Source organism: Chroicocephalus ridibundus, chromosome 14 (assembly GCF_963924245.1).
Source record: "Chroicocephalus ridibundus chromosome 14, bChrRid1.1, whole genome shotgun sequence".
Taxonomy (NCBI): domain Eukaryota; kingdom Metazoa; phylum Chordata; class Aves; order Charadriiformes; family Laridae; genus Chroicocephalus; species Chroicocephalus ridibundus.
Genome location: NC_086297.1, coordinates 907,032 through 930,176, shown reverse-complemented (window position 1 = coordinate 930,176; position 23,145 = coordinate 907,032). Strand labels below are relative to the sequence as shown.

General features: G+C 39.0%; 1 protein-coding gene across 1 annotated transcript in view; it reads left to right on the top strand.

The window, feature by feature from the left end:
• Positions 1 to 23,145, top strand: part of SMURF2 (SMAD specific E3 ubiquitin protein ligase 2) — a 66,686-nt gene that overhangs the window by 9,664 nt on the left and 33,877 nt on the right. The window contains exons 2-3 of the mRNA XM_063351701.1: positions 18,682 to 18,720; positions 20,394 to 20,502. Of these exons, the coding sequence (XP_063207771.1) occupies positions 18,682 to 18,720; positions 20,394 to 20,502 (148 nt within the window). The remainder of the gene's footprint in view (positions 1 to 18,681; positions 18,721 to 20,393; positions 20,503 to 23,145) is intronic.

The window sequence follows — 23,145 nt, the reverse complement described above, 5'->3', positions numbered from 1 at the left end:
TGTGAATATGTGCCTCGGATCTCCTCATTACAATATTTATCATTTTTCCTGAAAGTTCCTTTCTTCTGGTGAATTGTTCATCCTGTAGAATAAGTCAGCTGTTTCCTGTGTATCAGCGTAATGTAACTTAATCTGTGCCGGGTAGTACTTTGGACCCACTCAAAAGCTTTATATTTTTTGGAATTTTATTGAGACTTAGAAACTTCACTGTCTACACGTAAGCAGTTCTTCACAGTGTGGTCCAGGACTGGAGATGCACTTGTTTTGTACCTAATCTGTGTCACTGTGATGGAGTAGCAATAAATAAAAAGAAAAATTGACCCTGGTCAGCCTGACCCTTCTGAGTGTTACATTCGCGCTTCAGCAGCACGGCGAGGAGGAGCACTGGTTCCTGCAGTTGCTTCTACTTCATCTAATTAGAACGCAATTTTGAATTGCTCTGTCTGTCTGAACATCTTGGCTTTTTATTCACTGTAGGTGGAATTTATAACTTTAGTTGAACTTGTAATACCAAGTTGGAGCTCATTACGCCAACTATGGTTGGTGCTTCCCGTTATAAGACACTCTTTTCAGTTGCTGTTAAGCAGCCTGCTAAGGCTGACATTTTTTATGCTGAGTAGCTAAATCAGGCTGAGTTTATTTTGGGAAGATTCTCTTAAAATTCAACCAGTTTCAAGAAGGAGATTTTAATTGTCGAACGTCTTTTAAACAGCCTTTATTCTTGGGCAGGGTCGCGATCGAACAGGGATATGATAATAGGCGGATGTCTCTGTATCAGCCAAGTAAGTAGTGGTGCGTGGGTTTAACAAATGGCTGGGACAGGAGTTGATCTTGTCCTGTTATCGCTAAACTTGGCTGCGTGCTTCCAATGTGAAGAGAAGCGTTAACTCTAATGCAGAGGGTTCAAAAGTTGGATGAGGGTGAAGAAGGAGGGAGGGGCCTGGAGCGAGGAACTGTCTGGGACATCTGGGTGGGCGGTGGGGACTGATTTTGGCAGCACAAGGTGCTGGGATTCTTTGGTGCCCAGACTCTAGTGTTGTTGCAGTGGACGTGACATGGGGCCGCAGGGGCAGCCCGCATCCTCATGTTCCCAAACTTTTTAACACTTGGCTTTGTAACCCAGGAATGCTGTTACTGCGCATGCAATGTTATTGTTAGTGATTGGAGTATATTACTTATAAGAAGTTGTCATCTTCTCAGAGGTGTTTTATAAGAACTTAAGATACGTAGCAAAAGCAAAGAATGGAAGTGGTTACAGTTGCATAAAGGACAGAAGTTTAAAAACAAACAGGAAAAAACACCCACCCCAAAATTTCTCCCATCTGTTCCTTTGCTCCACAAGTTCATCACATTTTCATCACTCATTCAATCAGAATTAAGGGCTGCCTTCTAAGTGGCCATGATTCATAATGTAATTCTAAGAAAAGCTTGTAGATAAGATCAAGATTATTCCTTACATGTAGAACAAAAAGAATTCTTCAGCTTTTAGCAAACTTGAGAAGTTTGTTGTTTTTTTTTTTTTTTAAAAATCCTTTATTCTAAGAAATGATGTGATGTCTTCATCACTTCATTAATGCTAGTATTTTCTCGCTTTAAAAGGGTTGGAAGACTTTATGTTAAATAATAAGTGATAATAATTGAGATCTGTAGTTTTTAATGTTTCCTTGGATAATTTACATGCCACCTATTCACAAAAGTTTTGCATTACAATTAATTTTTTTTTTTTCAGATAAGTGTTATCTGCTACTGATGAGTTAGTTACGTGAAAGATTTGACCTTTTTTAGTTAGAGTCAATACAGATATGTTAAATATCAAGTGGACAGAGAAAGCTATGGCAGTCATCATTTGTGTACTCGGTTGGATCTTGCATCATATATAAAGATTTCTCTATAGAAGAGGGAAGTCCTCTAATTTTACATAGTTTGTCACCACCGGATTTGTCCAGGAACAGCTTGCGTTAGTGCATTGAGATACAATATACTGGGCTTTGTTTATACTGAGTTGCTTGTGCTGTGAAAAACCTTGATCTTCTTTGTCTCTATATTTTAAACACAAACACATAGGAGCCTGCAAGAGTTCAAACAGTGAAGAAACTAATCAGAAATTAGGTGTAGTGGGCAGGGGTACCTGCAGCAAGAGAAAGGCATCATGTTCTATTTGATGTTTCTTTTAGAGGCCTATTCAGAAAATGGCTATATATAGACAAAGTGAGGAGAAGTTATGAGTGCTATCAGATGTATGATTTTTTTTTTTAAGTCAACTAAAAATAAATGAACTGATACAATGTGAAACTGCAAGGTTTTGTTTTAAGTAAACTGACAATGTTGTCTAACCATGAAGAAAAGTGAGCTTTTTAAACTGTTGTCATACTTGTGCGGTGTTACTTGTTGATGCTTAACAGCACTTCTCTTTTCCCCCCAATGTTTGATACGAGGCCGAAACAAAGTCTGCTCCTATGAAGAATTCTTTTCCAAAAGCTGCTCATTTTCACACCTTGTTGAGCTTTGGGCAATCATAAAGCTATTAAATGCTTGATTTTTTTTCAGCTGATCCCCTTTTTCAAGATTGAAGGTTTGTGAAAGCCCTGACTTCTTCCCAGGGCGTTGTTCTGGAGTCCCTGTGATGTTCCTGAGTTGAGCTTTCCAGAGGTAGTGCTCTGTTTCTGTCAGACGTGCACTTTGTGCATCACCTTTGTGCTGAAATTAATCTGTTTATCAGCTTGACAGTGAGTTGTGAGAGTTTGAGTGGTGAGCTGTGTCTTTGTTGTTCTAAGACTATAACTTAAATAGCTAAAGAATAGAGTACAGTTTCCATTAGATGTGGTGTAACTGTATTTCATGGAATTATCTTTTTCTAACAAGATTTTTTTGTTATTTGCATACATACAGATGTTTGGGGTTTTTTTGAGGGCATGCTTTCTTCATTGTATTTAGCTGGGTTTTTTTAACTTTTTAATTGAAGTATTTACAATATAGTTGTTTTTGTTATAGTGAACCATTTTATTGTTTCAGAAGTGAATGAATCATATATTCTGGGTTATTTTTTCCTGGCAAATATCTTTCTTTAATGATTACTCAGGGCTAGCTTAAATTGTAGAGATGAATAATACTGGAAATACAGTATCTGATTCATCATTTTGAGTGTTACAACAAAAAACCTTGTGAAAATACGTATATAGGTCTTTTTCCTTGTGTTGCGAGAACAGTGCCTTTACAGAGAGCCAGACTGGCTGCGTGGCTGTTGTAGGGCAATGAAATAATACTGCTTCTCACTTTTTTCTGCCTGCGTCTCCATTTCCTAGAATCCTAAGATGTTCTCTTTCCCCTGGATGAACAGCTTCTGGCTCTGCAGCTGTGAGTGCCGCAGGTCAGTGCCTGCTCTGCAAGGGGCTGGGGGCTGCAGTGGGTGAGCAGTTACTGGGGTGGGAAGAGGATGTTCTGCAAATCCCCACAGAGCTGCTGTGATCCCCTGTAGATAGGTGTGCCCTGTATGTAACTGCAATCTTCTCATGTAGGTTTAGCTACATCACAATCAGCTGCTCGAAATTGTTTTTTCCCTGCACCCCTAAATTTCTTGCGCTTCGCTTCCTTTTGTTTTAGGAACTTGCTACAACTTTTCCCGTTCATACCATGTGTTAGCAATGCTGTGTGCAGTCCTCCCTCTGTATTCCAGCAGCAATCCGTGCTAACTCTACCACTGCTTTCCTATGTGGAGTTTGTGCTCTTGATTTCTCTTATTTATTTTACAATTTCTCCCTCCCTCCCTGTGCCACCCCCCACCCCGCCCTGCTGTCTGAAACCAGTCAAAACATCAGCCTGCTTTGAATGCTGTGTGGATATTGTCTTGAAGAAAGATGTTAGCCGGGATCCTCAGCTGGCCTACAAATAGGCAAATGCAGCTAAGTTTTTAGTTTTGACAACAAATATAGCAGAAGATGGTGTGGAACCTGCTCACAGTAAATGGCCTTTGTGTGTTGAATCACAGTTTGTGACTGGCCTTCCCAGTCAGGCCCAGGTGGAAGAGTTCAGGTGCGCTTCCTACGCTGCTCACCATCGGTTAACGAAGACAGAAAGACAGATTTCAATGGTAGAGATGAGTAAGCAGCTCCACTGCCCCCTGAAAGTAGAAGAGAGAAATGTAAATACTCCGTATTTTTTTTTATTAGCGGAGTGGATGGATTCTCATATTTTTGTTGATTACACTGAATTTTAAAATATTTGGAAGACTAAAAGTATCAAAGGAGCATGTGATGGGTGGGTACGTGTTTCTGTGAACAGAATGAGCTTTTCAAAGTGCAGCAGGAATTCTGGGCAATGTCTAAAACCTGAGAAGAGTGAGTCTGCTTTTTTGCATTTGAATAACTGGTTTATGTAGTCTAGAATGTAAAGACTTACGTTCTGGTAGATTTTGTTTAGGAGTAAAAATGTCATACACAAATTGCTTTTTCATATGTTTCCCAGATTCTCTGTATCTAGATTTTAAAAATCAAACAAACAAAAACCCAAACAAAAAAAAAAACCCACATACTTTCTCTGTTGCCCCTACCCTTTTAAGCTGCTGTCCAGACAAATATTTATAAACAGAAAGTAATGCAGTTTCTTTTGCATGCACAAAGCCCTGGGGAAAATGAGGAAATGTTTTAGTGAGTGTGAGGCGTTTAATACTTTGTTTTGCTCTGATTTATCTTTCAAAGAGCTGTGGAGGCCTGCCTAAAAAACTAGAATACACTCCCTATGAGCTTATATTACCTTTGTTTAAAATAGTCAGACCTCTACTGCTGAAACTCAGGAATTCATGGACAGAATGACTAGAACAGCAAATATGACTTTGAAAAAATGTGGTTATTGGGTAAACTGGTATGAATCCAGCTGCTGTGGATAAATTGATATTGCTGTTGCTTTAAATCTATGATGTGTTGGTATTTTGGCAGAGTAAGAAAAACAAGGATATTAGAAAGTAATTTACTGCACTGGGATTAGTAGAGAGTGTTCTGTTTCTATGACTGGGGCAGAACAGGATGGTTTAGATGTGTCTGATAAACAGGACGAGGTCTAGTCTGACAGCTGGCAACAATAGCTTTTGCTCAAAGTCAGGTGTACTAAATTAGCAAATCTATTACAAGGATACAGGAGAAATCTCACAGAAGACAGCCTTGTAGGCAGAAGTGTTGCCAAATGGGAAATGATTCATCGTCTCTGAATGGGATGAGCACTGAGCAGAAGCAGTTTAAACCTCAGACTGCTTTGGCTCATAAACCACCAAATATGCGATTAACACTTTATCTTCTCCAATCCTGTGTGGTTTTTTTTTATTGTCTCCTGAACAGCAGTCTGTATTTAGGATCAAAATCTACCAGACTCGCTTGTTTGTCTAATTTCTCTTTTGTAAGTTTGAATGTGTTTAGGTACTTCTTTGACTGTTAGCTAAATCACAAAATGTTTGCATGTGTCCTAAAAGCACCCCTATCTTGTCAGCCTTTGGCAATATCACCTTTTAGCACGTGTCTGGAATGCAAGTGTGAGACGAGTGATGCTGGCAGAACTTGGTGAACTGTCTTAGTATAGTTTATTTGCTTATATTTAGTGAAAATACACGATTAGCTGAAGATGTAGTTTAATGTAGGGTGCCTGTTCCAAGGTGGTCACTGCATATTGATTTTTAGTATTTTAAAAACTTGTATCTATTTGGCAATGCCATTCATAGTCTACAATGCACAAAGATAAACAGGAAATATATTTGTGAATTCTTAAATTTTGTTAATAATCAATGCAGAAAGGAGGTACAGGTTACAAAGCTAGTTGAAGGAATGTAAAGGGGGAAAAGGCTCCTGCGCTATTTGTTCCTTTGTTGTTCATATAGCTGATGAGAGTTTTAGCATGTCTCCAGTCTTGTTTTATTTAATATAAATTGTCGCATTGGCTCTGAGATATGTAGATGATAGAGAAACAAAAGGAACTAGGTCATTGGAAGGTGTTTAGTATTAAATAATTGAGATGTAAGAAGCTAGTTGTGAGAGGAAAAATTATTTTCTTGGTAACTAATATACTGTTTAGCAAATAATTATATTGGTGGGAGAGGGGGCTGGGATAGCACTCAATTAGCAGTTGAGATATCCAAGGAGCAGTGTGCCCAGGAAATGAATGTTAAGATTCCTCTGGAAAACTGGGTCTGGCATCTTACCTTTCATGTGCAACCATGTAAGAAATAGTAGAAATCAGGAGAAGTGATATTTAGTATAATGCTTTGTGAGTGGAACTGCAAGAAGCTGAGGGTTTCTAGAGTGAGAGGCACCAGAGTAAATGGGGGGTTTCCATTTCTGTGTCCACTCAGACCTTCTGAACCTCCATCACTGGTGTTTGAGGTCAACAGAAGCACTTGCCTGCTCGTTAGGTTTGAAAGCCATTCTGCCTTTGTAGATGCCTAGTAATAAAATATCCTCTAACTTCTTGGAAATACCTTCCTGGATTTTTATTCATCTGCTATACTGCTAGGAGAGTTGATCTGCAGTGTTAAACTTTTTACATTAATGTAATCAACTTGATACTCCTCCTTTCAGTCTCACCTGCTTCCCATTATCTTTCTTACTCTTCACTCTCTACTGCTTATTACCTTCTGCCATGTGCTCCTCTTTCCTCCAAAAAAATGCCTGTCTTTTAACTTCTTGGACATTGCATCTTCCCAAGAGATTTGTGAAATTGTAGTTTAAATTGCATGGTAGGCTTTTTTGGGCAAGATTCTTTATTTTCGTATATTGGCAAGCTATTTCATCTGAATTGCTTGGTGGTCCGTTTCTTCCAAATCCCTCATGTTATTTCTTGCAGTAGTATATAAATTTTACTGACTTGACTAAATAATTTAAGCAACTTGTGTAAAAACAAAGCAAAACAAGGAAAATGAGACTTTAATATAAGTTGCTTTACTTCCGTTAAAATAAATAGGATTGCTCATCTCTGTTTAACAGTAGCAGCTTCTCCAACTGTTTGGTTTGATCTGTAGAACGCATCTGTTTACACAGAGAAACTAAACTGAATCAGTTCATATTAAAGGACTGCAATTATTTGACTAAATCAATTTATAAATTGTGTCGTCTATTGACATAATGATCTCCTGGAGATGAGGCCTCAGGGTTATCTGATGGGGGAAAAAAGACGGGACTGAGGTACACAAGAATTTTAATAATATATGAATGGGTGACGTTGCCTTGGCTTTCTGTATGTGCTTTCTTTAAGCACCTGGTGTTTTCCCTGCTTATATGGTATTACATTTCTGCAGGTAGAGACAGAGTTACGGAATCAGAGACATAAGCTTAGTAACCAGGTAGAAGTGTATATATAGTCATCACATCTTTCTGCTGACCCTGTTTTTTTTGGCAGAAGCCAAACTGTCAAGTTCCAGAGAGAGGCAGGTTCCAGAGTTGAAAGCACTCCACTAAAATTAATTTTCCCCCAAAAAGTAAATATAGTGACATTGCGCTTAAGTATTTCAACTGCATTAAAAGAGGAGGGGGCAGGATCCACATGTTATCAGGGAGAGAGATCAGAGTCCGTGTCTGAAGTTGTGGATATTGATGATAATGCAGGAGGATGTGAAGAGTACATCGCTCATCTGTATTCCTTCTAGAATATGATTTCAGTAAATCAGGTGTAGTAATAAAACAAAATTGTGCTGACCTAGGAGGTTAGATTGAGGCAAATTATTAATTAGTGATTTTTACTAGTGATAGTATCGAACTCTTTAATGTTAAGTTTTGTTTACTGGGGAGTGATTTAAAAAAAAAAAATCACTCAACTGTTTCAAGTTGTATATTTGAAATGCTAGAATTTACTTCTCCCCCCCACCCCCCCAACAAAAGTTGTCACCTTAGCTGTCGTTGTGTTTTAGGAATTGTTTCTTCTAAAGCAGATGACAATCCTTTTGTTAGTGTTGATGAAATTAATATTTACAGCATTTTGCTGGAGACTGGCATGATAATTATTCATGAAGGGTAAGTGATGTACGTGCTTCTGGTGTCTTTGTTTTTTTTCCTTTCGCCTCTTCCCAGCAGTAGCAGTGTCCCCGTAGGATCCTGTCTGTAGTGGAGACAGAATTGTGAGACTTCCTGTTTAAATCGAGTGTGTGACCGTGTCCCGGCAGAGACGGCAGCAATCCTGCAGTCTGGAGAGCTGCTGGTGCCTACAGTTCCTGGTACCCAGGAGTCTGGGTTAGTTGCAGGTGCCTCTTGTCTGAAGCCCTTTTTAAAATTCAGGGCATTTGTGTCTGTTTGGTAATTAGATCATGAATTTCTTTTGTCGTTGCCTCTACTATAGATCATTCAGAGGGTGGAGAGTTTTACTGCAGTGAAACAAATCCGAGGGCTCTGCTTCTTGTTAGCGTGTTTTTCCCCAGCATGTTTTCAGAGGTGCATGAAATACATCAGACAGAACAGAGCTATAATTTGTTTCTTGTGTTAACTTTTCCCCCATCCCTGTTCCTATCAAAACAAGCTGAGAAATATATGGGTAAATTTCCACATTACTTTTTTTTGTTTACCCATCCTCAGAGGAAGAATCCTGTGCTCCCTAAGCATTTTGCAACTTGGTAATTTTGGACTAATCACTTCTGTCTAGACTGGGTCTTGGTTAAAAAATAGCTGCTGGGATTTCAAACAAGTCTTTGAGGATTGAGGTAAGGTTTTAGCACAATGATTCGTAAGAGTTTGAGATATGAGTACCCCCTTTTCTTTGCCTGAGCTCTTATATACTATTTTATTTCTATATTTCAAGGATAATTGCGTTAATGCTTGTAATGGGGTTTGCTTCGCTCATGCTTGTATATAATAACCACCTCTGCAGGTTGGAGATTAGTTAATCTTGGTAATGTGACTTTTAATTTAAAGTTGGGTTTTTTAAAATGTGAATTATGTTTTTAATGCTGCGGGAAGATAAAATAATAAAAAAAATAGGATCATACATCAAATATAACAACAAAGCTGGTGGGTTCATTTATCTTTAATGGATTTCTGTTTCCCACCCTGATTTTCTTTACTGTAATACAATTTTATACTTACTACAAATATGTGAAACAGAAGAGATAACTTTGAAATTGATCTGAGAATTGATCTTTAACTGCTGGCATTTTTTTTAAAGTACTCTAATAGCTATTAATTTAAAGATATATTGTTCCCCCTCTCCCCCAGCTGACCAGCATAGTATTCAGTCTTTGTAAGCGGTGTATTTGTGATGACTTCACAGTACAGTAGTGGTTTTTCACATGTTGAAAAATGGACAAGATGTGAGGGTTAGGCCATTTTGGAGTAGGGTGGAGGAGTGAAGTGGAATTTCTAGTGCATGAAAGTTCGGCATTAGAAACATCCTGGCTGGTCTGAGAGGCTTCATCCACACTAAACCAGGAAATGCAAATATTCGCAATAGCCTTTGTTTTCTTAAAGTTTCCCACGTGTTACTTCGGCTTCTTTTTCACTGTTGGAGGCTGTGACTGAAGCCCTAGGGTACACAGAGCCCTGGTGGGGATGGTTTTATCTAGCAAAAAAAAAAGGCAAACCAGAAGGAATTTAAGGTTTTGCATCTACATGGAACTGTCACTGGTTCAAACATGAATCTCTGCAGAAGAGATTTGTAAGCCTTCATGGTAAGATCTGAAATGCTTGGGGAGGGTTGCTACCTTCATTGCAAAAGTGGCAGCGCGATTTCTTTCCTTTACCTCTTGAGAGGCGTATCAAATAATCTGGACAGATGAATGGCGCTGGTGCTGTGTGTGGCAGTGAGCCCATCGCTGAATCAGTCTCGGAGATGTGAATGCGTTAGTTGCTTGAAGGAGGCATTCAGTGGTGTGGGGGGTTTTGTGTTTTGTTTTACTTTTGGCTTGGAGTGGAATAAGGGAGGAGAAGTGGAAAAGGAAGCCTTTTGTTTACAGTACAACAATACTGTGAAGTAGACATCATGATGTTAAAACAGGAGTCTAAACATGGGAAATGTGGGCAGAGTCCATCTGGCCACGTCCACGAGCAGTCAGACATCCCCGGCGCAGGCTGCGGAGTCTCCAGGCGCTGTCAGGTTGGGTTGTCCGTCCCTTACGGGAATTTAAAATAGCCCTGGAGACTCCCTCCCAGAATTTTATTATTGCATGAGATGAATGATTTATTGGCTTTAACTGTTTATATTTGGTGATGCAATGCATCTTTATTAACATTTCTTCCATGATAAATGCGTGATATTTTCATTTTGAATTTTAATCTCCTTGAGTTATATCACATGCGAGTAATATGGGTCTAGAATTCTAAAACCAGGCAAAGCATAACCCTACAGGCAGAATTTAATACAGTGAATCTGTTGGAAAGAAAAATTTACTGTTACTGTGTTAGTTTCTGGCATATTTTGCAGTGATTTAAAGTATATTGCATTATTAGGACATTTTTCACTTCCAGATAATCCATATTGCTGTTTGGTGTTTGAATGCAGGTTTTGTTTAGTCCCAGAGGAATAATTCCAATTTGTTGAGACACAGCTTTCTAACTGACAGTGCTTATAAGCAGGTGCATGTGATCCTTCAAAGTGGGTTTCATTTTACGTGCAGCATATTAAGGATTTAGCATCTGGCTTGTGTTGAACTTGCAGAAATGTGCTTATGGGACAATTCAGATTTCTAACAATTATTAAAGGAAAATCTTGTTAAAAGTGCTTTTCTAGTACTAAGGGTATCCTAATATGTGTTTTGAAAGTTTATTTAAAAGCTCTCTACCTTGTGTTTGGGTATCAGCCTAGCAATAATGCTTTTATGTGTCACTTAGAACTAGTGTTGAATTATTTTTTTTTTTTCAACCTGACAGGTTAGTATTTAATAGCGCTTTAAAAATGTATTAGTACTTCTGAATCATTCTATTGTATATTCCAAGAGAGACAGTTAGCATGGGCACATGATTCTAAATTTACATTAGATTTAAATTAGGTTTATAATTCTGAAAGAGAATTGGAAATTAGTTTCCTAGCAGTATGGATTGTAAGTGTACATGGCAAGAGTGTGGGCAGATACCATCCCTTCCAAGATGTCCTGGCTCCCATAGCTCTGGGGCAGAAGGGATCATGTTACGTATTTCCTAATTCACATCAGAAAAAGATATCTAGGTGAAACAGCTAGTGATGTTGGTTTGAGGTTTCCCTGGCTGCTCCCGAAGGCAGTGCTCACCCTGCGCTTTCCTGCTGCAGAGCCACAGGTGTAGTGGTTGGTTGAGTGTGTTTACATCTAATTTAATCTGTCAGAGTAGGTCTGAAATCGGCAACAGTTGGCCGCTGTCCTTGGGTGAACCGGGCTTCCCTCTGCATGTCCTATAGCACCTTCATCTCGGCGTGCGCTGCCTCTGTACTGCTCCCAGGAAAAAAGCATTGGGGTGACCAGTGACCTCTTTGGCTCACTCATGTCTTCAGAGGATGGTGTTTGGAGATTTAATTTGGGTAGCACTGAATTTCAGATAAAGTATTGGGGAAAATAATTCAACCTTTTTAAGAAGGGCATGCCAGCCTCCGTGTTTGTATGTTTTGTACTGGCTCTAGTTTAGAGCGTATTAGGTTATTCTAGATTTCTAGTGTTTTATGAGACTCAGAAAGAGCAGCTGTCAGTAAGTGAAGTGCTTGAAAGCAGTTGCATGTATACTTGCAAGAGAAATGCTTTTAAAATCTACTTTTTAAAGGAAAAAAAGGGAGGGGTTTGTTTGTTTTGTTTTAATAAATGTTTGGAACTGCACAACAGAGACAGGAGAATAAAACTAGCAGTCTGCATTAAAATGAAAATGTCGGGGGGTGTATTTTGACTTTTGAGCTGAGAAACTCACTGTTATGGCATGCACTTTTACAGCACAACTGCAAGTTGCCACCAGAAAGGTAGCCCAGTAATGCTCCCTCCTCTGCAGCCGTCTGCTCCTGCGGCTGCCTCTGCCTTCGAGCTGCGGGTGGCCTGACTGCGGGGTGAGGCAGGGCAGCTCTTGGAGCCAATGGCAAACTAATTCATCTGCCCGGAAGGCTCGTTTTCTGTTAAGCCAGTTCAGCTTCCTGATCTACCTTGCATCCGTCTGACTGCTAGACCTGATCTGGGAGAGGAGCACCTTGTTAGGTGCCCCGTGAAACCCCTCGGCTCCTGTTGGTGGGTGCTCGTGGTTGGAGTGGTGTTCAGCTGCTGTCTTCTTTCCCATTTCACCTTCCAATTCCTTCTTTACTCAAAACCCCCGTGCACCTGTAAAACATGTATTTGTTAAGTTTACCTATTTTTGTGTGTACCTTCTTGACAATAATCAATTGCAATCTTCTAAAATGCATGAATTTCATTAACTGAAAGTAAATTCTTCGTTTATGATCGTGTTCTGTCACTTAGTTTGTTCATCTGCGGAAAAAAAACACCTTTCAAAGGAAATTAAAATTGAAAGGAAATGAAAACTAAAGGAAAAAAATAAAATCCTCAGAGAGATTAAATGTAAAATAAAATTTAACATGAGTAGTTGGGATAAACAATTTTATTTCAAAACCTTGATTGAGAAAGTTATTACCTCAACAGCTGTATTTGCAAATCGGCATGGCATTATTTACAGCTCTTTGTTCCATGAATAGTTGAAGACCTCCTGTTTTATATCTTCCAATGTGGGAATTTAAGCAGGTCCAAGGAGGGAATGCAAGGAGAAAAATATAAGTTTCTCGGTTGTGTGCCAACAATGGAAGAAAACAGTAGGAATTTGTTAGAAACATTTGAAGCATTGAGCGATCCTGCTGGAACCTGTGCATGGCGTGCTGTTCACCCGTCGTTTTCCTCTAAATAAATACATTTCGGAAGAGTTTTATCCAATGTGGAGAGAAGTACATCGTGTCGGCCGCAGGTTCGAATGCCCCAAGCACTTTCTGGGTCCCAGGGGCAGCTGTTGGAAGGCCAGGAGGGGTGTGTGTGTGCGCTCATTTGGCTCCTTCCCTCTCCCTCCCCGAGCAGGCTCATTCCAATCAGCAGTGTAATTGGAATGCAACCACAGTCTGGAGGAGGAAGGGGAATTTTTGGCAAGGAGAGACGGAGCAGTTGGGAGCTTTATTCAGATTAAAGCATAGACGACCATTCATTATCAGTACAACACACATTAGCAACAGCATAGCATTGTGTTTCTACAGCTGGGACTTATTTTAGTGATTGTATTGCGCTGCGTATTACATGCAAACAACTGGGATCTGATCACAAAAAGCAATGCTAATGGCTTTCATTAAAAGATGTTGTTTCTGTGAAGGGAAGAAAGGCTTGTCTTCAAAATGAACTATTGTGGTAAAAATTGATAGGCAGCCTGTCCTTCTCCTCACCATCCTGCGTGTTACATATGTTATGGAACAAGCACTTTTTCTGGGAGAAAAACCCATGGGGAAAGAAAAATAACCAAGAGGAATTATAGTGTTAGAACTGCTGGTTGGATTCAGAAGGCTGAACTAGTTTTTCTATGGTGATGACACGTGAAAAGCCAGAAGATTAGTAAACATAATCTTAGCTTTGGCCCCGAGTCCTCCTCTTCCCCCCGTAAGCCCGGGGCCGGCTGCAGACGCAGCGTGGGGTGCGTTCAGTTGCGGGGCAGGAGGTGGGGGCTGTTTTTGTACAAAGTCACGTATTGAGTTTTAAACGTGTTGATCATGTGTCTCCTGCTACTGCTTCAGCTGGTGTGCTCGCTTCCTCGGACATTTGTGATTACTTTTTATTACCTGTCTTCCTGTATCTTTCACCGATAATATTAGTGTCTCTCCAATATACACATTTAAAAATTATTTACTTAAGAAGATAGCTTAAGAAGGATTAATTCTTAATACAGATGTTTTAAAACCAATATATTCCTGTTGTGATCAACTGTAGCCCTGAGGTGCTAGTGCTTCACGTTGCTGGATGCAAACACTTATAATGTACATGGGTATAATGTTACATGGGTACAAACCTTATAATTTGTCATAAATCAAGAGACACATTATAACAGATAGATGAGAGCACAAACATACGGGTAACGTAACACTACAACGTATCTCTGTGTTAAAGTAGTATAATTCCTATTTTGCACGCGTGAAAGAATGTGGGGAACAAATTGGCTATAAACCCTTCGATATAGGTTGGAATTACCCGTGAGGGTTGAATACACTACCAATGTCAAAGTTCCTTAAATTCAGGTAACATTTCCTCTCTTAAGAGTGTCCTTCCTGGACACTCGTTCTAGCCCTGATACCCTGCCATTGAAGGTGAATAGGATCATTGAAGACTCTTGATCGTATCTAAGATGCGGTGATTCTCCGAAATCTTGTAGATCTTTATCACTTTTTGCTTGTTTTCATTGCAGGCATCCTACAGTAGCACTCTCCACTTCATGTTCTTCCCTTTAAGTATGGAGACCTTGTGTTATACGTATATATACACTTACTATTCTGAAATAAACACACTTAAATAGTGAAATGTATAACATAGGATGCCTTCCATAACAACAGTTTGATGTCATAAAAAGTTTCATTTTTCTGTAAAAATGATTCCAAAGTAAAAAGCAGTTGTAACAAAAGTTCTTCAGTAGCTAGCAAGACTAAAAAGAGTTCAGAAAACAAGAAAAATATTTATCTTTCTATAAAATTCACATTTTCAATAATCATAGTTCCTTTCAATTTTTTTGTGGGTTCAACCAATTATTTCATCCCCCTCTACAGTCGCGTGTATATTTTAATACTAACACATAAATTGGATTACAGAAGTTTGAGAATATTAAATATTTTGCATTTATTTGCAATAGTTAAATTATTTTTCAGTAAACCCATTCTTTGTCAGTCACTGGAGTAAAAAATCAGAAAAAGGAAATTGGCAAACGTGAGTCACTTAATTCCTATTTTTGAGTATTTGAGAGCTGTGTCCCAAAGCAGTCACGGAGGGAGACTAGGTAGCTTATAATATTGTGCTCTTTTCATGTTTCTGTGAGCTGACCTGAGCAGCATATGTTCGAATGAGATCATAAGGCATGATAAAAAGATATTTAATGAACGTATAGTATGTAAAACTGATGTGCATGTTTGTCTTGGCACGTATACATTGTTCCTTCAGATTGGAATATTAATGTTCTCTCTTCTGTAGACTACCCAGGAAGACTGCAATAAATACAAAACATAGCTATCCACTGACTCATTGATATTTTGTAATAAATACTTTATCTACATATGTGTACTAGAAGCCATTAATTCTTTTGATGATGCATTTATGGTGCAATGCTCCCCCCCCTTTTTTTTTTTCCAAAGCAAAGTCCATATATACAGGCATTGGTTTGTGTTCTAGTTTCTGAAAACCTTCAGTGCAGGTTTAAATAGCTTTTTTGTTGTTGTTGTTGTTTAAAAATAATTTTAATAAAAAATGTTTTAAAACAAGCACATACAAATAACAAATAACTTTCTTCAGTGCCCTTGTGCCTCTAGAGGATCTATTAATGGTGCAGCTGCATAGATCTGATAACGATGTGGGTTTGGGTCCAGAACCATCAGCATTTTAGCTTGGCTTTGTCATGAAATTAAATCTTGCTATGGTTCTTTCTGTTTTTTGAATCTTTGGCTCAAATTTGACATAGGATGAGAGGTCTCAGAGATAATTAAGTCCCATGAGTTTTATGAGAATCGTTGCCTGGCTAAAGAGGAGACCCCAGCAGTGACCTGAAATGAGAGGAAAAAGCTGCAGCAAGAGATGCCGTGTTGCGAGGCCACGGGAGAGTCTGCGTGGGAGAGTGGCTGCCTAAATGCCCGGCCGGTGGGAAAAGCTTCAGCTATGGCTTTCAGTCAACCATAAAACATAAATCCATAGGAAACCAAACTTCCTTAGTTTTTATTCTCAAGGAACTATTAATCAGCTGGTTATCAGAATATTCAGAATAGGTCTTAATACAGTGTTGAAACTGTTAGAAGAGAGTGGAGCATAAAACTCTGGTACTTTTCCCACCAGTGGGAAAAGTTTTGTCCAAAAGAAAGTCCTGAGATAGATGAGAGTTCTGTGCATGGAAGAAGATTGTTTCGCTTAGAATTGATCTGATGCTCGCGGGACCTGGGCTTTTTCACCTAGAAATACCTGGCAGGGAGGGTGTTGTTAATGGAAGATTTCTTGGCGTCTCTCCTGTTTTGTTAACCTGACAAAGACAGAATGAGTTGACATGTGACTTTCCTTAAAAGTGGTTACTAGAGAGGGAAATATTGAGACGGAAATATTGAGCCAAAAATATTAGTTTGTTCACTTGTGGCTAATTATTGGGGCAATGGTTATTAGTCTGTGTGTTGTGCCTGTGCCAAATCTTATAAAAACGAGACTTTGGTTAAATTGCGCTGGCAGGCTTGCTTAATATTTTGAAAAGAAACGTTCATAATTAGTTAACCTTGCAATTTCTCTCTCAAAAGATTAGTCAAACCTCTTTTATTTTGGACATTATGCAATCTCAGGAGCATATTGTATGGCTTGCTGTGCTATAGATGAATTTTGACTTAACTGTTGGATTTAAAGCCTTCAGCTTCACTGGACGCTTCCTATTTCTTGTAATAAGTGAAATTGTGGAAATAGTCGTATCTTTTTGAGATATTTAAAGAAGCGGCCATCTATATAGGCATCTATTTTACGTGAAGTTTTTCACCACTAGATGAAAGATGGCTGGTGAGCAGTCACCTCTTTCAGCCCTTGGGTGAGTGGTGTCTGTTGACAGCTCAGCCTGAGGATATTCTTGGTGTAATAAAATTGCATGGCTTTAGTACCTGTGGATTTTTATTACGCTATTCTAAGGACTGTATTTGAATGCTTTGTGGAGCAGACGGTGATGTGACAGTCTGTTTCCTATACATGCTTGAACTCCAGGTATCAGAAATACCAAAAACGTTTGGGACTATTAATGTTTTACTACTGTTGACTGTTTACGGTGAAATTACAGGGTGAAAATCCCTTGAATAGAGCTCTGCTTTGGGATTACCATTATGTCTTTGAATGGAGAGAAATATTTTTTTCTTACCTTTATCATCTTTTAAAAAAAACAACTAATAACCTGGAACCAGGCGTGTTTTTTTTTCCAGGTTAACAGTATTGTTACTAGCACCCCCTTGCATCAAACTAATAATGCCGAAGCTTTCTTGGGAGCTTATATATAAACACCTTTCCTCAGTGTGCAGGGGATGGTTTAATGACTACCTGAAGTCATTAATAGGTCTCCCCTTCTGTTTTATGGAGGACCAAAACTCGTTAGACCCGAGCAGAGTTTTAGCTAGATTTTACAGTGCTTGAATTCCCGTGGAAAGCAATTTCACTAAAGTCAACATCTTTATGAACGTAAAAAATTGGGAAAACATTTATTTCATTGATTTATAATAATATGTAACTTTGACTGTGCTGCATCAGGACTATTCAGGGTGGTGCTTCTCTGCCCTGACCATGGCCATCTCCAAGAGTGCTCAGGGACCACCTCTGCATACTTTTATTTGGGCATATCCTGTAAAAGAAATTGGAAAATCGGTAGCCCCATGGGACCAATTTGAGGGTATTCTATGGGGGAAAGCGTGACCAATTTTGTTTGGTTTTAGGTGGTGTCTGTGGGATTTGATTTTTGGATGCACTTTTCTGGCTTTGCATTCCCTGCTAGTAATAAATATTGGCGTTCTCATAGACAAAATGTCCAAGGGAATGTATGCTGAGGAGGCTTCTGCAGCATTGGTTCCAACCAAATACCTCTTCCCCCCTCCCCTTTTTTACTTTTTTTGTACTAGCAGCGGGAATTCACGCTTTCACTCAAGACCCAGGAATCCTGTTGTGTTATCAGTAAATATTTTAATGTTTCACAGGGGAATCTAGTATTTCCTGCGTACTAAACCTGTGGTAATAGATAAGGATTTGTAGTTGAACAGTGGTGCATTTTGTGAGAAGTCTTCTGTGTGTACCTTGGCATCTTTATGTGAAAGTTGTCCCCTTTGACCTTTTATTTATTTATTGATTTTTATTTACTCTATTCTCCTATGAGATTGTTCTCCACTTGGTATTTTTAGTTGACAAATGCAAATGTTCCTCCCTTTTAATTTAAACAAAAAAGCCTGAAACAATTATCAACTTCTACGAATAAAACATATCTTCGAAGCCATCAAAACTCTGGTGTTAGAAGTTAGTCTATCCCACCCAAATGTGTTTCAGGTAAAAACTTTTATTTATTTTCCACACAGAGTAGCAGAAAAGCCTGGGCTGTCTAATGCGCTATTCTTTATGGTCAAGGGAGCTTTCGCTGGTCTGTAGAACCGAACATAAGACCCTGCCTGTGTAACACCACTAATTTTACTGGCACAATTGTTTGTGCCACCGTATGGTGAGGTAGTTGGAAATGGTTCAGTTCCCTCACTCAGTAAATACAGACTTGGCAAAACCACTGAGGGGGGAGGAGGGGAAAAAGGCATGTGAAACTATTGCCTGAGGAAACCACTGCCGTATCACGTCTACTATAATCTACCTAAAGGTGAGTTGCCAAAAGATGACGCTTCTGGCTCAGCTTTCAGGAATTATTTTACATTACAATATAAATGATGTAGGAGCATAATTTGTTTATATTCATTCATTTTGAGCAGGATTTTCTGGAATGCTGGACAGGTAAAGTGGCTTTTTTTTTTAAAGTTCGGAATCAGTAACTTAATTTTGTATTTCTACTTCTCTTACAGTACTGTGTGCAAAAAACTTGGTGAAAAAGGATTTTTTCCGTAAGTAGCTGTTAAAATCTTATACATTTATAGATGGGATAAATACTACAGAGGTTCTGTACATCAGTGTTTGCAAATGATCATTGTATTAAAATATTTGCATAAAGAGGGTTGGGGGCTTTGATTCCAGGTTTAATTTCAGGGCTTCTAATTTTTTCTTAGGTGACACTTGTCACAGATTCATAATAATAATTAAAACACTGACACACTCTCTCTGTTTTTGATGGGGGGGGAAACAAATTTACTCTCAGGCAAATTACATGTTTTTCAGTTAGTGCCACATATTTATTAAAATGTTCTTCATATAAGAACTTTCTGTCCAGCAGGCAGATCTACATCTTAATTATTAATAGTCATGTCACAATACTTACCTACCCTGAAATTATATTTTAATTAATTTTAATAATATTTTGAAAGAAGTGCTAAGAGGTGGATGAAGGAGGCAGAAAGGAATGTTATTGGCTGTGTAGACAAGCACGCACAGATCACCCGTCTGCCGCCTCCCGGCTGGGAGTAGGAAGAATTGGAAAGATCAGACCCAAACCTTGAAAAGAATTTGAAGAAGGAATGGTGAAGAAATAGGTTGTAATTTGTCATACTTCTAAAACTTGCCTTTGATTTTTTTTTTTTATTTTTGTATGGCTGCAAGTTTTCAGGTGTTTAACAGTTTAATAATGCCTAGAAAAAAGCCCTCAAGATTTGAAATCTGTGGTAATACTCCTGCTCTGAAGCACAAATCTCGCAAGGATGTTCCCACCCTACCCCACGTGCTTTGCCTTTATCCCCACGTGCTTTGTCTGAAACTTGTCTTGAGCCACTCCGCTGCTTGACTGGCTCCGTCGTGAGTCACCTGAGGAAGCGGAACTGGGACAAAACTTGTGCTACAGAAAATGTGAATAATGTCTCACAGCCTTAGTTCCTTCAGCTGACTCTGTGTGCATTCAGATGAGGGGAAGAATTAGTATGAGGGGGAAAAGGGCTAGGACCGCATGACTTAGGGGCATTAGTGGTGGGACCATCCCTTTTGGGGTCAGTTAATAGGTTGGTTAGAATAGCAGTAGAGTTAATTAGTAGGTTAGCTGCAGTAGAGCTAATTGTAGGCTGCTCTGCTCCTGCTTCTTTCCCGTCCTCGCCGCCTGCACCATCTTTGCACCAATTTTTGTTGATCAGCTGAGCCTATGTGAGTGGTTGTGAGGTACTAAGCTAGCAGAAAATGAAGTAGAAAGCTAGCAGAAAACAAGGTCGAGGTCAAAAGCAAGAATAATCTTGGTATAGGCAGTTGCCTGTAGTAACGATAACAACCGAAATCGTGATTGTAAATAATTGGAAGAATGCCGATCTGTTTTCTTTGCCTTTTGCTGAATTCTTTGTACACTGAGAATTTACTCGATCCCGAATTAGGAAGATTAACGTGTTCAGATTTTTTTTTCCCCAAAGTGTTTGACTTGTACAACTTTTTCTTGGTCTATATCAGTGAAATAAATTGCTAATTTAGCTATTTCCTGTGCTTAGTATGTCATGTTATTCCCCTCATTAAATATGGCTCTCATTTGTGAATATAAGGCAACTTGATATAAAATATTAAAAAAAATAAAATATATATATTGTGCAATGATACAGGACTTCACAGCATCCTGATCCATTCGCTAGTTTTTTTTTTTTCCTCCTCTTAGGACTTCCTGATCCATTTGCTAAGGTCGTGGTGGACGGATCTGGCCAATGCCATTCTACAGATACTGTGAAGAATACACTTGATCCAAAATGGAATCAGCATTATGACCTGTAGGTGGTAACAGTGATAACCAAAGGTTTGAAGTGAAATCCTCTGAAGTACACAGGCATTGTCAGATGTTCATAGTACTGTCCTATTTTACAGCTTCGAAAATATCCCAGAAGTTATTGGTTTCAGTGAAAAATACATGTGTCAAAATACCACTTTCTAATTTCCATCAAAATCTAAACACTACACTTGGTTTCCTAGTGATGATGTCTGCAACATGCTTTACATGCATTAACATAGCATTGTTTTATTGTAATATTTTCATGCTAACACTTCTGTAAAATGAAGCAAATAATTGACAGTTTCCCTCAAACCGCTTTTCTCTTCATGCTGTTTTTGTCTGTTGCAGTGCTACAGTGTCTCTTCTTCTCTCTGCCTCTTGTTTTCTCTCCTTTATGTCATTTTCTGTCCCAAATGTTCTTCACGCTATAAATTGTTACGTTGTTATCTCTTGAGCATCTTTCAGTGCTTTTGAGCAATATAATCCGTATGGCATGTATATGTCATGTTTTTCCTCTGTCTTTCTAAAGCATAGAATATTCTGTATAAGTTATTAAAGCTTTTTTTTTTTATTGAGGTTTCTCTGTGTTTGTGCATGCTGTATTTTCCCTGTCTTTTATCCTTTTTTTATCCTTTTCCTTGGGATGGAAGATGAGGAAGAGAAGTGAACAATTTTGCCTCATTGTATTCTCCTTTCTAGGGCATTGTTCTGATCTCTGACTCTTTTTCCCGTGGCTCCATTCCCTATGCATATTATTAGAAATTGTTTGAGCGTATTTATGTTAGCTTTGGACATCACCAAACCTAGAGCAAATCAAGTATAGGTACACAGCGAATTTCTTGTCCCCCTTCTTCCCAGTGAAGAAAAGCAGCTTGATAGGTCTTTCAGCAGAATGTGGAAGGCCTGATTTAAAGTGATGTCTTTACCTACTCTTTATTTGAATATCCAAGACTAAATATATGAAGTCATTGTTCATAACATTTTAGGACAGTATACAAAACACTTTCATTACTGCTTAACAATATACCGTAGGCAGTTTAGTTAAATAAGAGCACTTTCTCTGAGGAAAGCTATAGCATTAGGTTTTATTATTCAAACTCAGTCCAAGCTTGGATTCTGCATGTGAGACTAATTCACATTCATTAGGAAAATGGATATAAACCAAGTTTAAGTTCATGTAGAAGGAGTGGCTCTTTTTCATATTTAAAGAATTCTAAGTTAATTTGATTTTTTTACTGTTCTTAAACCTACCAAAATGTTGATTCATATAGAATGGAGATTTCAGACCTCTGCCATTCTGCATCCTCTCCAAGATTTAACCATCATTTGTGAAGATCTAGCTTAAACATATTTTTTTTTCCAACAGCCATTAATACTCTGTGCAGTGGTCTAATGGTGAAATCCGCAAGTAGGTTGCACTGATATTGCAGTTTGCTGCCACCAAAAATGGAAGGTCCCCTTTCTCTCCTGTTTCAGGCCCTTTCCCAATTTGCTGCATGTGTTCATGCTCCTTCTCTTACACTGGCTCCATCTGGGTCTGGGTAAATGCATTCAGTTCACTTGACCCGCAGGAAGGTAGCTGGAGAGGGGAAAAAAACGTGTGTAATTGTTTGCCAGTTAAATGGGTTGCATTGGGTCAGTAACGGTGTGCCACGTTAGCTTGCTTTGGGAGTGAGCTTTTATAGGGAGGCTCTCCATCATCACCACTCGCTGTCTTGTGGCTTCCTTCATGAAGCATCTTAGAGTACATGAATCCAGTTGCGTTGGATGGAGCTGGACCACAGGGTGCATCCCCTGAGTACCACCGATGTGCTCCTGCTGTAGGAGTGAAATGCAAGCATGGACTTTCATTGTTGTTTAGTTTGGTCCCATTAGCGAGCATTAATGCATAGCTTTACAGGGATAAAAGGAGTGTAAGGTGGAAGGGAAGGTGCTGCCAACATGACTCGAGTGCAAAGCCTTCCTATAACCTTTTTACAGCTAGGGAAGGGATGCTTTTGGAGGAGGAATGGTGGGCCATCATTTGGCAGTTAATCTGCTACTAAATTCTGTGTTGAAAATATCAGCAGTTCCCTGTGTCTTCCCCGGTATCTGCCAGTTGTGACTTGGTGTTTGAAGTGCTGTGGTGACAGTGACAGTAAGCAGCTGACAGGAATGGGTTCTAAAGGATGCCAAGTGCTCCATGGGCTACGGACTTGGGGACTTGGTGACTTGGTTCCCTTCTGGAGAAAAGCAGGAGCGGAGGACATGAGAAATATGGGAGGATGTTAATAGGCCATGAGAGTAATGGAAGAAAATAGTAAAACCTTAGAAAAAAAATCCTTTCTGGTTATAGTTTTCAAGGAAGAATGAAGAGAAGGGATTTTTATGTTGTATTATAGAACAAGTCATGCTTCTATCTGGATACTGTAGTTGTCTTAGCTTTGAAGCAAAACTGTGATTGCAGTCCACATCAGATTATAAAAAGCAGAGACAGAAATGGGATTTCTGGAAGAATATTTTGCTTGGGCAGATTTGGGGCTTCTCTTGCTGGATTGTCCTAAGGAATTTGGACCAGTGTGAAATATTTTGTGTGCGGTGGTCTTTTTTGGGAAGAAGAACCCTAAAAAATCAAAGTTTTGTTTAGTTAGGATATTGTTCTCAA